At 41.3% G+C, this 16,246-nt stretch overlaps 1 protein-coding gene across 1 annotated transcript in view; it reads right to left on the bottom strand.

Annotated features, from left to right (window-relative positions):
- LOC126188870 (trypsin-1-like) overlaps positions 1-16,246 on the bottom strand; it is an 83,535-nt gene that overhangs the window by 26,608 nt on the left and 40,681 nt on the right. Inside the window, exon 4 of the mRNA XM_049930524.1 lies at positions 13,743-13,881. Within this exon, the coding sequence (XP_049786481.1) occupies positions 13,743-13,881 (139 nt within the window). The remainder of the gene's footprint in view (positions 1-13,742; positions 13,882-16,246) is intronic.

The raw sequence follows: 16,246 nt of genomic DNA, 5'->3' as shown, positions 1-16,246 counted from the left end.
AAACAGCACGGCGGCTCCTTCATACGCGGCCTGTAGGTCCACCGCTCGTGCCCGAAAATTACTGCCCTCTAGTTCAAAGCATGACAGCGCACCGCTGTTGAAAATTCGCGGAAACGATAAATCGATATCAAACACTGTTGATACCTTTTGAAGACCGAAATAAGGACGGTTGTTTTTTAATGTCAAACAAAATAAGGTTCCTACTCTTACTTAAGGGATAACCATTATCTCTGATCATAATATTGTCATCCGGATTTCAATAGCGTCCTTCACTTGAAAGGGTACAGTACCGCCCGACATTGAAAATAGGTACAACATATTTCATTATTTTTGTCAGAACAACACATTTTTTTTTGTAAAATAACTCAATTTCAATTAATACAGCGAAGCCGGATACCAGTGTGGGAAAGAATGACAATTTATTTATTTAATTGATCAAATGTGCACTCCCACAAAATAAATCCCTACGTCCAGTTTGGTGAGATCTTTTGAAATGAATGAATGTATGGTCATCTGCTAACCACAGATAGTGAATGTGAATATATGATCATCTTTGAGTCGATCCTTTGGCCACCTTTGGTGGGACCAAAGAGATGAAATTTACCTGAGTTTTGAGTGCCTGAAATGTGGCTGACCAATAGGGTAGTAAGGTGCTCCCCCACTTGGACAGAGGTGTGAGAGGACCTCGAGAACGGCCATGTTTCAGCACTCTGCCGCTGGATCTTGTGCTGTTATGACCTGTTTTAGTTGTGCTCCGTAGTGACGAAAGAGTGGAGACATGGTATGCATGTGGAATATTTAAGAGTAGTTTGAAATAATAATTTCTCTATTTCAGGAACTTTTGTGGGGAGAATTAAATGTCAGGCAGGTAATATTAATGGGATTGTAGTAACCTTCGGAAGTGACCAACGGTCACAATGAAACCACGTGTAGCAATAAGTTGAAATACTTCCGTGTGCTTAAGATAAGCTGAATTACTAGCGTGTGTACAATAAGTTGAAATATTTAAGAAATAGCGTGTGTACCATAAGTTGAAATATTTAAGAAATGGCGTGTGCAGGACTTGAAATTAGAGACGAGTACTTCCACGTGGTGAGTACTGTGTGAGTCTCAAACTGTGTATGAGACAAAGGATAAAGAGAAGTACTCGTCCATGGTATCAGTTGAGGACTCGCGTGTGTGATGAATACGTTCTTAATATTACTTTGCGTTATATGATTCCGTGTGACGCTAGATTCAAACTCTGAGAGAGAAGCAAGGTGAGTCGGCCGTCTATCCAGCAACGCCACATGGCTTGCATTGCACAGGAAGACGTGCATATATCTCCAGAGTTCATAGCAGGAAAGCAGAATTACAAAGTGGGGCAGTGTCGTGTGAAACTGGGATAAATATTAATCGAAGTGGGGAAGCTGAAAGTGATAATGTTGTGACTATTCACTGTCTTGTATTTCGTATTGTAGTGTGGTGTATGTCATGTAATTTGAGTATGTGTGGTTTGCATCGGAGAGTAGCGAGTTAGTTTCAAAAGATTAGTGGGTTATGCTTGTTCCTTCTGTACCGCTCGGTCTGGAGGAAAGTTTCGTGATGATGATTGTGAGAGTCGAAGTGTGAGGTATAATAAAAGATCCACCATCCTATCCAGAAAGTGCACTGTAGCGTTAAATAATTACGAGACCATAATATAGAGATTCACTAATGTTAAGTCATGCCCACTGGGCGGAATTTCTCATGTGTTATTGTTGTAGGTTATAGAATTTGTGTGTTTAGGTCAGAGCATTTATTGGAATAAATAAGATAGTGAAAAGAAAAAGATTGGTGGACTTTTCCATTGAATTGTATGTTGCCATAATGTCCCGAATTTATAATGTGTGTGCCATTCATATTCAGTGCGGTGGCCACGTGCAGACAAATGCCGTTAAATAAAAAAGGAAAGGAAATGTGGTATTGCCAGTGCGTAGTGTACAGTCAGAGTTCTGTAAATTACTGATAGTCAGATGCGTGTTTCCGTTGCGTATTATTCATACAGGAGGATAATTTGTAACTTAATTGTGAGTACGAGAGTTCATGTTACTCGATAAATAAGAATGAATCCACTCGCTTGGCAGACCACTCATCTTGCAGGCCTGACTGCTTGATGCCACAGTATGAGCAATGCATGTGGGTGCCTCTCACACTAAACAGTCCCAAGAACGCGACACAGAAGCAACCAGTTGTGCAACATATTACATACTTTAGTAAGACAATCTTCGGCAACCGCAGGTTTTCCCCGCTGTGGCGACGGCGCTACAGGCATGGATCCTGGACCGTACGAATTCACTATGGGCGTTCCCGTAATAGCAGGGAATTTTACAGACACCGTTCTTCACAAACCAAAACCATCTTTCACTGAGCCAAGCAGCTGGAAGGAATACACTTTTAATATCAAATCTCTTAAAAGTTCTTCCTATTTTTGAAGATAAGCTTCCGCAGAAAGTAGGAACTCGCCGATTTGCTTGTATCTTCTGTTGATTCCCTCTAAGGACCTGCTTTTAGATGATCCTGTTCTTGTGTAGAACTATTTGCATCTGAGATGGCATAAGCTCTTGTTACCAATGTACGTAGGGTCCCTTTGCACTGGTGCGATAGATCACAACTTGGTGCTTGAAGATATCGGACAGTATGCGCGGTCTTACTATCAACACTGTGTCCTAATGTCCCAGTATCCCTCCTGTAGACCAAGACGTCTAAAAACGGAAGTTTTCCATTCCTTTCAACTTCCATCGTGAAAGTAATATTGCGATGCATACAATTAAAATGATCTAGGAAACGATCCTGAGCATCTCTCCCATGTGACCACACCATAAACGTGAAACGTCCCCTGAGAACAATTGTACACGACTGTGCTTAAACTGACACACAATATTTTTAGCGCAACGCAATCTGACTTTCAAAAATCCCTGCAAAAGAATGGCCCTGACTAACATTAATCTATACCTTTCACAAATCACTTACCTCACCAAAAATCTCCGTTACTCGAACTACTGCAATACAGCGAACGCCACTACTGCCAGCTAAATAAAAGATTCAAACTACGGAAGTCACTAACTACTGATAGGGATAGTTAGCAAATGAAAGATTTTAATAGAGAACAAACAATGTATTTACCTTAATAGTCATAATATATATAGCAGTTCATAATAGCCAGTATAACAAATTTCAAAACTCCGCCATCTCTCTCCCCACATCCACCACTGCTGGCGGCTCACCACCAACTGCGCAACGCTACGCGCTGTTCACATCCAGCTGCCGCTGCCAAACACTACAATGGCAGATAACAATGCAAACAAGCCACAGACTGCACACCGCACAGCCAGTGATTTTCGTACAGAGCGCTACGTAACGTTGCCAATAAGAAAAACATAAACAGCCTACTTACAAACGTACCGCCGATGTGTCTCCAAAAACATGTTAGTATTAAGAACGCCGTCTTCAGTGCTGTGTCATCAAAATCTTCCATAAACAAATTTGTGCCTATGGGGGATAATGGACTCCCCATTCCCACTCCGTCAGTTTATTCAAAGTATTTGTCATTAAATAAAAAGACATCAACGTCAACACATGTCGACAAAGCTCAGTTGTTTCTTCGTACAATTTTTCTCCATTTAACTGCAACGAATCTTCAAGAAGAAGCCTGGTAAAAAGTGACACAATATCCAAGCTAACGAGCAAATCTTTGGGAATAATACAAAAACATCAAAGGCTGAATAAAAACCAGAGAATCGGAAATATGACGTTCGCATTTTCCGACTTGGGGAATGGGAATGGATGCAAAATACTTGGCCAAGTTGTAGGTAGAAGCGTCTGAATTGGTAACAAATAGGCCGAGAAGAAACTGTTGCTTGTGAACCTTGGCAAATCGTATGATTTCAGCGTGACTGCAGTGGTAGGTCGAAGTTTTTCAAGAAAATTCTCAAGTAATGAAATCTTCTTCTAAAGTGAAAGCGTCTTACGTTTTGTACGTTCAGTTGCATTGTTCTGTAATCGTTGGTATGCCGAGTCTGCAAGTAAAAGTTACATTTTACACAAATAATAGTCTCGCGAAAGAATAACCATTACACTGCCCTTGTCCGCTAGTAGAATTACTAAATCCTAATCTTCTCTGGTGGACCGGATCGCGGCTCTTTCAAACGAGAAGATGTTACTTCACGGGGGTGGCACAAGGCGCAACGTATGCAAGACCTCTTGCCTAACTTCATCAGCTAGATCCTCGGGATACCTGGACACCCCTTGTTTGCCCTCTGAAATGAATTCAGTGATGGGAAAATTCCTGGGTGTAGGGGCAAAATTTAATCTCTTTTCCAACACTGCCGGCGTAGCATCGTCTTATTGTTTGGTTGTGAGATTAATCACAACACGTCGACGGTGTATCCGCCAGACTGAGAAGAAAGCTGATGAACTTTCGAAGACTGCCTACTAACTGCGTTGGATCAATCCAGTCTGATATTGTCCAAGACGAAATGTCTATCTATTCCCAGTATGCAACAGACAGCAGTGCCGATAATTCCAAATGCAAACAAAATAAATTCTTGGAATCGAAATCCAACTGTCTGAGTGTAAAACGAATGCGCTCCCTTACTAAGGCAAAACCAGCACGCTTTTTATTGGTACTTTTTGTCCGAATGTAATGAACAGTTCTGGCAAATTTAGGTATTATACATTCTTTCCGGCATCTCAGCAGAAAAGAGAGGGCGCTCAGCAACTTCCCCTTCTTCATGTGAAGTTTGTCAAACTTCCTTACAAGTTCAAACATCGCCTCCCCGTAGAAGCTCTTCATGCAGGTCTGTAAGTGTCAAGCCGACGTTATGTTCCGGTTGGAGACCCTGTATGAATATAATAAATTACTACGCCAGGGAAGCTTATGGAGCCGCAATGCATGCAGGTTTGCATGCGTACATTCAAAATTCTAGCGGTTATACCAATTTTAATGTACCCGCATTTCACGTATGCAATGTTAATCTATTAAATAAGTTTCCCGAACACGGGGTTCCGGTTTCGATTCCCTGCGGGGTTAGGGATTTTCACCTGCCTCGAGATGACTGGGTGTTTGTGTTGTCCTCATCATTTCATCATCATTCATGAAAGTAACGAGATTGGACTGATCAAAGGGTGGGAATTTGCCTATGCGCTGATAACCATGCAGTTGAGCGCCCCATAACCCAAACATCATCATCATCATCATCATCATCATCATCATCATCATCTTAAATAAGTTACCTAGACAAATATATTCCGAAATTTTATTACTCCACATTAATTATTATTTAGCGTTGCGATTTTTTTCCGTCATTGTACATTATCTTCCAGCTCGGTGTCCTGGCACATCTCACACGGCCAATTAGTTCCGTTTTAACTCGAAAGAGTCCGCTTTCTTGTAGGCGCGTATGCACAGACGCAAAAGTGCTGTAATATAGTTTCTGTCGGTACAGGAATAATTGAAATTAGCGTCGCCGTGCAATGGGAATTCTAATCTACATCTACATGAACACAGATACTCCACAAGCCACCACATTATGCGTGGAGGTGGGTTAACCTGTACCACTATTAGGCATTTCCTTTCCTTATCCACTCGCAAATAAAGCGAGGGAAAAACTACTCTCTATATGCCCACGTATGAGCCCTAATTTCTCGCTGGCCGCTGTGGCCGAACAGTTCAAGGCGCTTCAGTCCGGGACCGCACTGCTGCTATGGTCGCAGGTTCGAATCCTGCCTGGGGCATGGATGTGTGTGATGTCAGGTTAGTTAGGTTTAAGTAGTTCTAAGTCTAGGGGACTGATGATCTCAGATGTTAGGTCGCATAGTGCTTAGAGCCAGCCTAATTTGTCGTATCGTATCTTCGTGGTCCTTATGCGCAATGTATGTCGCCGGCAGTGGAATCGTCGTGCAGTCAGCTTAAAATGCCGGTTCTCTAAATTTTCTCAACAGTGTTTCTGGAAAAGAACATCACCTTCCCAATCGGAATTCCCATTTGAGTTCCCAAAGCATCTCCATAACACTTACGTGTTGTTTAAACCAGATGGTAACAAATATAGCAGCCCGCCTCTAAATTCCACTGTTAAATGCAGAAGAGGGTGTGGATGGGTGGAAAGAGAACACTGTAGGCCTCTATGAGGAAGAAGACTTGTCTTATAACGTGATAGAAGAAGAAATAAGAATCGATATAAAAGACATAGGGGAATCAGTATCAGAATTAGAAATTAATGGATGGAAAACTTCAGATCGAATAAGGCAGAAATAATAGATAACATCCCATCAGAATTTCTAAAGTGCTTTGGGAAGCGGCAACAAAACGACTATTCAGGTGGGTGTGTAGCATGTACGAATCTTGCGATACACATCTGACTTTCGTCAAAATATCATCCTCACAATTCCCAAAGATGCAGGAGCCGACAGGTTCGAGAATTATCGCACGATTAACTTAATAGCTCATACATGCAAACTGCTGACAAGAATAATATGTAGAACAACTGAAAAGAGAAGTGACGATCTGTTAGATGACGATCAGTTCGGCTTCAGGAAAGGTGAAGCCACCAAAAAGGCAGTTCTCGGGTTGCGATTCATAATGATAGCAAGACTAAAGAATAATCAAGACGTGTTCTTAGGAGGAGTCCATCTGGAAATAGCATTCGACAATGTAAAATGGTGCAAAATATTCGAAAGTCTGTGAAAAATAGTAGTAATCTATATGGGAAAGACGGGTAATCTATAATATGTACAAGAGTCAAGAGGGAAGATTAAGACTGGAAGAACAAGAACGAACGGCTCGGATTAAAAATGGTGTAGGACAAGGACGCAGTCTTTCGCCGCTACTGTTCAACCTATACAACGAAGAAGCAATAACGAAAACGAAAGAACGTATCAAGAGCAGGATTAAAATTCAAGATGAAAAAATATCCATAACAAAATTCACTGATGACATTGCTTTCCTGAGTGAAAACGAGGAACTGAATTTAAGACAAACAGTTAGAACTCCGATAACAGAGCACTATATCATGTGACAATTTCAGTCTTGTTATTATTAATATAGATAAACGTGATGAGGGAAACCTACATTTGATTCCTAATAAGCATGGTAAAAAGATTTATAATCTCTGCATGGAACAGAAATGTGTTAAGCTACAGGATGCCCAAAAAGTACTCAAATTTCATGACAGAGTAGTAAATTTAACCCACATATGTATATAAATACGAGTACGTACAGGAATTGCTAGATAAAGGTATGAATTTCAATGTCTCCTTGCGCTTATGCGGAATAAGGTAATTGAAATAATTGTGGAGACTGAAATGGTCTCTGACCTAGCTAAAATGAATAAATTTAATGCCATCAGTGTTGTCATCAAAGCCAAAAATTCGTTGGCTACAGATATAAAGTCAAACAACGCATCCAGTAAAGAAACTTCCAACCGAAAAGTTATAGTCAATAAGGCAGACAAGGGTAATGGTTCAAATGGCTCTGAGCACTATGGGACTTAACATCTGAGGACATGAGTCCCCTAGAACTTAGAACTACTTAAACCTAACTAACCTAAGAACATCACACACATCAATACCCGAGGCAGGATTCGAACCTGCGACCGTAGCGGTCGCGCGGTTCCAGACTGTAGCGCCTAGAACCGCTCGGCCACTCCGGCCGGTAGACAAGGGTAATGTCGCTGTCAGTTGTATCACTGAGGTAAAAACGTGTCACACAAACCTTAAAAAGAAACCGATAGTTCTGTCTTCCTATTTTCGGATCCAGGAACAAGATCTGTAAATCGTACTAATCCACAATACAATCACAAATTAAGGTGCCCAAAATTGAAAAATCTGTTGGGCATGTAGTTAACAATACTACATCCCCAAATTACGAGTTGAATCGTGTGTTGAATAAGAAAACTGAAAGAGGCCTTCACTTTTGAGAGTTCATATGGTGTAAAAAATAGTTCAGAAGTTGCTAACTTACTGGCTGACATTAAAATGCCTAATAACGCCAAACTTGCATTGCTGGATACAGCCAACTTGTTCGGCAAAAGAGTGCCTGGATATTATAAAAATAATTTAATGACATAAGAAAGTGAAAAATTATTGAACTGATCGAGCTGCTGGGTGTGTAGTTATCCTGGAACAACTTTTCCCTTAACGGAAAAATTTATTATGACGAAGATGGGCCTGCAATGGGATATAGCTTCGCCGGGACATCAGCGGAAATTTTTGTCAATGATCCAGAAAATAATTTTTTCCAAGAATGCACTGTACTAGAAGACAAAAGCATTACACTACAAGCGACACATCTATGACGTCCTTCTTTTAGTTAATGGGGACGAGGCTGACATAAATAACTTCACATCATTAATAAATACTATGCACCCAAAAACCGCTTTTATATTGGAACTGGAGAAGGACTGCACTATCAATTACTTCTATCAATTACTTAGACTTTCCCATTACTACACGAAACGATAAGCATATATTCGGTATTTACAACATACCTGCATGTACTGACGTAATTATTAACGCCCATTCGTCACACCCTCAGTGGTATAAAATATTTTTTTCCGTTGCATGATTAATTGTCTATTACGTCTTCCTTTACAGTAGTGTGAAGCTGACATCCTTAAATCAGGCCAGAATAAGACCGTTCCTTATGCTAATAGTAACCGTACAAATAAAGTTAAATTTACGGCAATGACCCACAATGGTTTTGATCCATAAAATATTGAGAAGTTTTTCCGCAGAACGGATGTTAGGATTCGTACGCAAACTACAGGGTGTTTCAAAAATGACCGGTATATTTGAAACGGCAATAAAAACTAAACGAGCAGCGATAGAAATACACCGTTTGTTGCAATATGCTTGGGACAACAGTACATTTTCAGGCAGACAAACTTTCGAAATTACAGTAGTTACAATTTTCAACAACAGATGGCGCTGCGGTCTGGGAAACTCTATAGTACGATATTTTCCACATATCCACCATGCGTAGCAATAATATGGCGTAGTCTCTGAATGAAATTACCCGAAACCTTTGACAACGTGTCTGGCGGAATGGCTTCACATGCAGATGAGATGTACTGCTTCAGCTGTTCAATTGTTTCTGGATTCTGGCGGTACACCTGGTCTTTCAAGTGTCCCCACAGAAAGAAGTCACAGGGGTTCATGTCTGGCGAATAGGGAGGCCAATCCACGCCGCCTCCTGTATGTTTCGGATAGCCCAAAGCAATCACACGATCATCGAAATATTCATTCAGGAAATTAAAGACGTCGGCCGTGCGATGTGGCCGGGCACCATCTTGCATAAACCACGAGGTGTTCGCAGTGTCGTCTAAGGCAGTTTGTACCGCCACAAATTCACGAAGAATGTCCAGATAGCGTGATGCAGTAATCGTTTCGGATCTGAAAAATGGGCCAATGATTCCTTTGGAAGAAATGGCGGCACAAACCAGTACTTTTTGAGGATGCAGGGACGATGGGACTGCAACATGGGGCTTTTCGGTTCCCCATATGCGCCAGTTCTGTTTATTGACGAAGCCGTCCAGGTAAAAATACGCTTCGTCAGTAAACCAAATGCTGCCCACATGCATATCGCCATCATCAATCCTGTGCACTATATCGTTAGCGAATGTCTCTCGTGCAGCAATGGTAGCGGCGCTGAAGGGTTGCCGCGTTTAAATTTTGTATGGATAGAGGTGTAAACTCTGGCGCATGAGACGATACGTGGACGTTGGCGTCATTTGGACCGCAGCTGCAACACGGCGAACGGAAACCCGAGGCCGCTGTTGGATCACCTGCTGCACTAGCTGCGCGTTGCCCTCTGTGTTTGCCGTACGCGGTCACCCTACCTTTCCAGCACGTTCATCCGTCACGTTCCCAGTCCGTTGAAATTTTTCAAACAGATCCTTTATTGTATCGCTTTTCGGTCCTTTGGTTACATTAAACCTCCGTTGAAAACTTCGTCTTGTTGCAACAACACTGTGTTCTAGGCGGTGGAATTCCAACACCAGAAAAATCCTCTGTTCTAAGGAATAAACCATGTTGTCCACAGCACACTTGCACGTTGTGAACAGCACACGCTTACAGCAGAAAGACGACGTACAGAATGGCGCACCCACAGACTGCGTCGTCTTCTATATCTTTCACATCACTTGCAGCGCCATCTGTTGTTGAAAATTGTAACTACTGTAATTTCGAAAGTTTGTCCGCCTGAAAATGTACTGTTGCCCCAAGCATATTGCAACAAACGGTGTATTTCTATCGCTGCTCGTTTAGTTTTTATTGCCGTTTCAAATATACCGGTCATTTTTGAAACACCCTGTACTAACTCCCTGTAGGCACGCATACGACACCGGACAGGCCCAAAACCGAAACTTTGTGAGTACAAGCTCAATTCTTTCGTCTGCGACAGTTACTATTTTGTTTTCCCCTCTTCTGCCCAGTTTCCCCCCACCTACTCTCGACTGTGGTGTCACATTTGCCAACTTTTTAGTGCAGTGTTCCAGTGACTATTCAGTGTTGTTTGTCTTTCTCGTGTTGCGAACAGAAACCATGCTGTCGCTGGGTGTGAATTTTATGTCTTTTGCGAACAGAATCCAGACTGTCGCCGTGTTTTTTTTAATTGTCTATTGTTTTCCCTGTCTGCTCCGTATGTATTTTTATTAGCATCATCATCCCTCTGTTGTTTGTTTTAAGTTCCACGATTTCTTTTCGCCTTGTTACTCTCTAAGTCCCTGATTTTATCGCCTGTTTTTTATTATTATTTGTTCTCCTGATCTTTGTCACAAAATCTGTAGGCTGAAGAGCGGCGTACTAAGCTGCTGCCAGCCCGCCCCCTTCGGGGGGAATTGAAATTCAATAAAGGAAAAAAAAGACAGTTACTATATTGGCCATACAGGCCGATAATTTTATATACGTTTCAGAGAACATAACTATTATCATAATATAACAGCTTTTGGATCGCGTATTACCTCTGAAGGACGTACGGTGCAGTACATTGATCAAGGGCTAGAGATATTACATTATGCTCCAAAGGGAAGAAAACTTTACTTGCTCGAAGCATTAGGGATTTGTTCCACCGAGACAAAGGCCTCAGATAAAGTTTCGAATGACCAGAAAGAACTGAGTCAGAAATATTTCTTAAAAATGTTCCATAAAATGTTATAGAACGATCAGCCACCGACGATCAGCCACCGCTAACATGCGATCGTACATCTTCCCCCCCCCCCCCCCCCCCTGGGTTCTCAGAACACTGCCGCTATCCGCAATCTAGCTGCGCCTAACTGCGATGCTGCTAGCATAAATCCTCCTGCTTCACCATCAGCTGTCGCCTCATCTCGACGAACATTTTATCTTTCATCGTAAAATTCTATGATGAACAACACTGAAGTCCCTGCTATTTTGGATGCTTTGTATTTTATTTTTATTCAACTTCTGGTCGCTTATTATTCACTTGCATTATAATATAAGGTATAAGTTAAACATTACGTTCATTTTTAGTCGTCATTACTATGTTCCTTTGCAGTATACATACAAAACAATAGTGTCAATCTTTGTAAACGCAAGCGCTCCCGCGCCACCTGTCTCCCGTTTCGAGTACTTCGGCTGACCAACAGGAGCTCTTGCATAATTCAGTTAGTTTTCAGGTGTCTTGTCAGGTTGGAGGGGGTGCAAATTTTCCTTTTATCCTGCAACCTGTACACTTTTTATAATAACGATGACTTCGTACACCGTGCAGGAACATTCTTCTTTAAGGTGGCGTGTGACGGTTCCCTCTCATTCTACAACTGTTGGTCACATAACTTTATTATAAAACTACAGCGAACTCTTTGGCTCGTATGTTTACAGGTACGGAACAGCTGACAATTTTTGCAACAGTTACAAATACTTTTCTCGAGAAAATACCGACTGAACTATCGCAAATAATGAGTTTTTGATGCAACTTCTACTCATATAACAGGAAATTTTCCTATTTTATTATCAGATTGCGAGATGACGATTTTCCTTATTTTTGACGTATGATATGTCTTTTATCCTGTTATTGACATACTTAGCGCTACTTTGAGGTTTTTATCATTAGACTCACACGTATGATCCGACTTTTATTCTATTATTGATATACAGTATTTAGCGCTACTCTGTACTTTGATGTTTTTATCATTTGACTCTAACGTACAATCCGTCTTTAATATATGGCACGTTGCCAATTAACTATAAAGGCAGCTTCCCTGTTTTCTATATTCTCCTGTTACTTTTACGGTTTTAAAATTAGATGGACTTAGGCACAAACTTCTTGAATTTTATTCCCAAATTATCGCCTGTTATGTAGAATTTTCCTCCTACAAACGGCTTGTTGCCTGTTAACGATGTAATACAGATCTTTAGAATACATTTTTAACTTGCTTTCCTTACATGGCTGCACCTAATAATGATTTACAGAGCATATTCCTGCTTTGCCACATTTTGAATGGTATGTTACCCTATAAGCATTAACAAATTTTTTATTACTCTGTTAAACAGATTTGTGAAATGTTCACTTTCACTTTATAAATGCCCCCCCCCCCCATTTATACCTTTGCTTAGCTATTCTACAGTGTTTTTGTGTTCAGCTCGATTGTGCATAATATTCTTAGGCTAGATTTCCTCCATGTGTTACAAATCTGAAGACGGTCGCAGATAACAACCGAAGCAAGTTGTCGTACTGTAATTGTGATAGGAAGATTTTGGTCTAGATTTTACTTCAGAAAAGAAGTATTCAATAAAGCAAAGAAGAATTATAGGGTCTTTTGGATGAAACGCACATTATAATGAGTATAGAATACGGTGTAAGAGGAAATCGAATAAAAAGGAAAGTAATGAGAAGTAGCAAAACGTAGCACCTTAATTGGTGACCACGAAGTAAATGAAGCTAAGGAATTCTGCTACCTAGACAGCAAAATAACCCATGATAGACGAAGTAAGGAGGGCATAAATAGCACACTAGCACAGGAAAAAATGGCATTCCTGACCAAGAGAAGTCTACTAGTATGAAACATAGGCGTTAATTTGAGGAAGAAATTTTTCAGAATGTATGTTCGGGACACAGCATTGTATGGTAGCAAAATACGGACTGTTGGTGACTCTATCTGTTGTGCTGCCATTCGCGAAGAGCATTCCAAAAGATGTTTCTGAACAGGATAATGCCCGCCCACATACTGCTGTTGTAACCAAACATCCCCTACAGGGAGTCGCGATGTTGTTTTGGCCTGCTCCACCACATATCTGTCTCCAAGTACATATGGGACATTATCGGATGACTACTGCAGCAGCATCCACAACAAGCATTACGTCCAACACAGTATATGCACGTTCCTATGTTTTCATTCGACATTCTGGTGTTTACTCCAGTTATTAATGCACCAGTATTTCACATTTGCGACGGCTTTTCTCTTGCTTACTTTAAACTATGATGTTGCAATATTAATCACTTAACTGTTTTACCTAGACAAATTATTCCAGAAATTTCAGTACTATATATTAATTATTATTTGGCATAGCGATTTTTTCCGCCAGTGTAATTTCTGTTGAGAAAATACGTGCTACTAGGGATTATAACCATATCCTATGGAAAGTCATACAACACTCAACATAAGAAATTCTTGAAATGATAAAAGTTGTTGATTTTTACCGTATACTGATGTTCTGCCGTAGTCAGACAAATACATCACTTGATATGCATACAGGAGTCTGGCATTTACCTTAATCAGAGCTACGTCGTTTATGTAGTCGTAATGGTAATTTTCGTGGAAGACGAATTCGCTGACGTGGATGAGTACACCCGTATCATTTCTCACACTGTTGGTACCGGCTCGGACGTCGGACACGCGGATCTCCTTCCTGAAACAGAAACGACAAGACTTCTCGGGAAACTTTACAGCTACCTATGATCAAAGTTCCACGGTGTTGTTGTGCTTTGTCACTTCGTATCATTACTAATCTTCCGTGAACTATGAGTACTTTAGAAACTCGATTTTGACCGATAAAATTCACTAAAAAGCTAAATAACCACAAATTGTTGCACAAAAAGGAACTCGTTGAGGCAGATAAATAGTGAGATAGAACAAGACGTAGCAAAACCAGATATGAAGTGTCATAATTAGGTCATTGGAATAGCAGTTATCACAACAGAATTCAATAGTTATTGAACAGAAAAACTTGAGCAACAAGAAACTAACGGGAATGGACAATAGTTTTACTGATCTCTTAAAATATGCTGGAGACGAAGTGAAGATATATCAGTATGAAATACGTATAAGGATGAAACTATACTAGCATAATTTACGATAAAAACCTTTTAACACGCCCAATAAACGAAATGAAAATGAAGTGGCCAGATTAACATTTGGTAGCCGGAGAGCGACAGCAATCCTTTCAGTACTGCAGGAGCAACAATTTAGATAACTAACTGACCTGGCCTTGAAACGTTAGCCAATATAACCTTGCTATGTTAATAATGGGAACGGCTTATACGAGGTGCATTCAAGTTCTAAGGCCTCCGATTTTTTTTCTCCGGACTGGAAAGAGATAGAAACATGCGCATTGTTTTAAAATGAGGCCGCGTTCATTGTCAATACGTCCCAGAGATGACAGCACTGTACGGTAGATGGAATTTTGCCGGCAGCGGCGAGAATGAGAACTGTTTTAAATACTTAAAATGGCGACGTTTTCCTTGAACAGCGTGCAATCATTCGTTTTCTGAATTTGCGTGGTGTGAAACCAATTGAAATTCATCGACAGTTGAAGGAGACATGTAGTGATGGAGTTATGGATGTGTCGAAAGTGCGTTCGTGGGTGCGACAGTTTAATGAAGGCAGAACATCGTGTGACAACAAACCGAAACAACCTCGGGCTCGCACCAGCCGGTCTGACGACATGATCGAGAAAGTGGAGAGAATTGTTTTGGGGATCGCCGAATGACTGTTGAACAGACCGCCTCCAGGGTTGGCATTTCTGTGGGTTCTGTGCACACAATCCTGCATGACGACCTGAAAATGCGAAAAGTGTCATCCAGGTGGATGCCACGAATGCTGACAGACGACCACATGGCTGCCCGTGTGGCATGTTGCCAAGCAATGTTGACGTGCAACGACAGCATGAATGGGACTTTCTTCTCGTCGGTTGTGACAATGGATGAGACGTGGATGCCATTTTTCAACCCAGAAACAAAGCGCCAGTCAGCTCAATGGAAGCACACAGATTCACCGGCACCAAAAAAATTTCGGGTAACCGCCAGTGCTGAAAAAATGATGGTGTCCATGTTCCGAGACAGCGAGGGTGTAATCCTTACCCATTGCGTTCCAAAGGGCACTACGGTAACATGTGCATCCTACGAAAATGTTTTGAAGAACAAATTCCTTCCTGCACTGCAACAAAAACGTCCGGGAAGGGCTGTGCGTGTGCTGTTTCACCAAGACAACGCACCCGCACATCGAGCTAACGTTACGCAACAGTTTCTTTGTGATAACAACTTTGAAGTGATTCCTCATGCTCCCTACTCACCTGACCTGGCTCCTAGTGACATTTGGCTTTTTCCAACAATGAAAGACGCGCTCCGTGGCCGCACATTTACCAGCCGTGCTGCTATTGCCTCAGCGATTTTCCAGTAGTCAAAAGAGACTCCTAAAGAAGCCTTCGCCGCTGCCATGGAATCATGGCGTCAGCGTTGTGAAAAATGTGTACGTCTGCAGGGCGATTACGTCGAGAAGTAACACCAGTTTCATCCATTTCGGGTGAGTAGTTAATTATAAAAAAAATCGGAGGCCTTAGAACTTGAATGCACTTCGTATATAGGGGAAACGATAGCTTTTATATTTCCCGAGGTCAGTAGTGCAACTGTATGATGTAATGGTGATGGCATACTGTGGCGTAAAATGTTTCGCAAGTAAAAAGGTCTTCCATTCTTACATCCGTTCCTGTGACCATCTACCCACGTAGTAAGCGGTGAAAGAAACTGAGCAGAAATTTGGAAAATAATTAAAGTTCATGGAGAAAAACCAAAACTTTGTGGTTTGTCAATGAAACTACAATGTTGTCAGGGACGCAAAGAACTTGGAATACCACTTGAACGCAACAGATACTGTCTTGAAAAGGATTTACAAAAGTGCAACAATGGTAATGAACTGTAGTGGAGTTACGTCATTCTCACCTGGCACAAAAGAGCACTATGTTAAAACACTAGTGCATCGTTCAAGAATGATATTAG

The sequence above is a fragment of the Schistocerca cancellata genome, chromosome 5, assembly GCF_023864275.1.
Source record: "Schistocerca cancellata isolate TAMUIC-IGC-003103 chromosome 5, iqSchCanc2.1, whole genome shotgun sequence".
Classification (NCBI taxonomy): Eukaryota; Metazoa; Arthropoda; class Insecta; order Orthoptera; family Acrididae; genus Schistocerca; species Schistocerca cancellata.
This window is presented reverse-complemented; position numbering and strand designations above follow the sequence as displayed.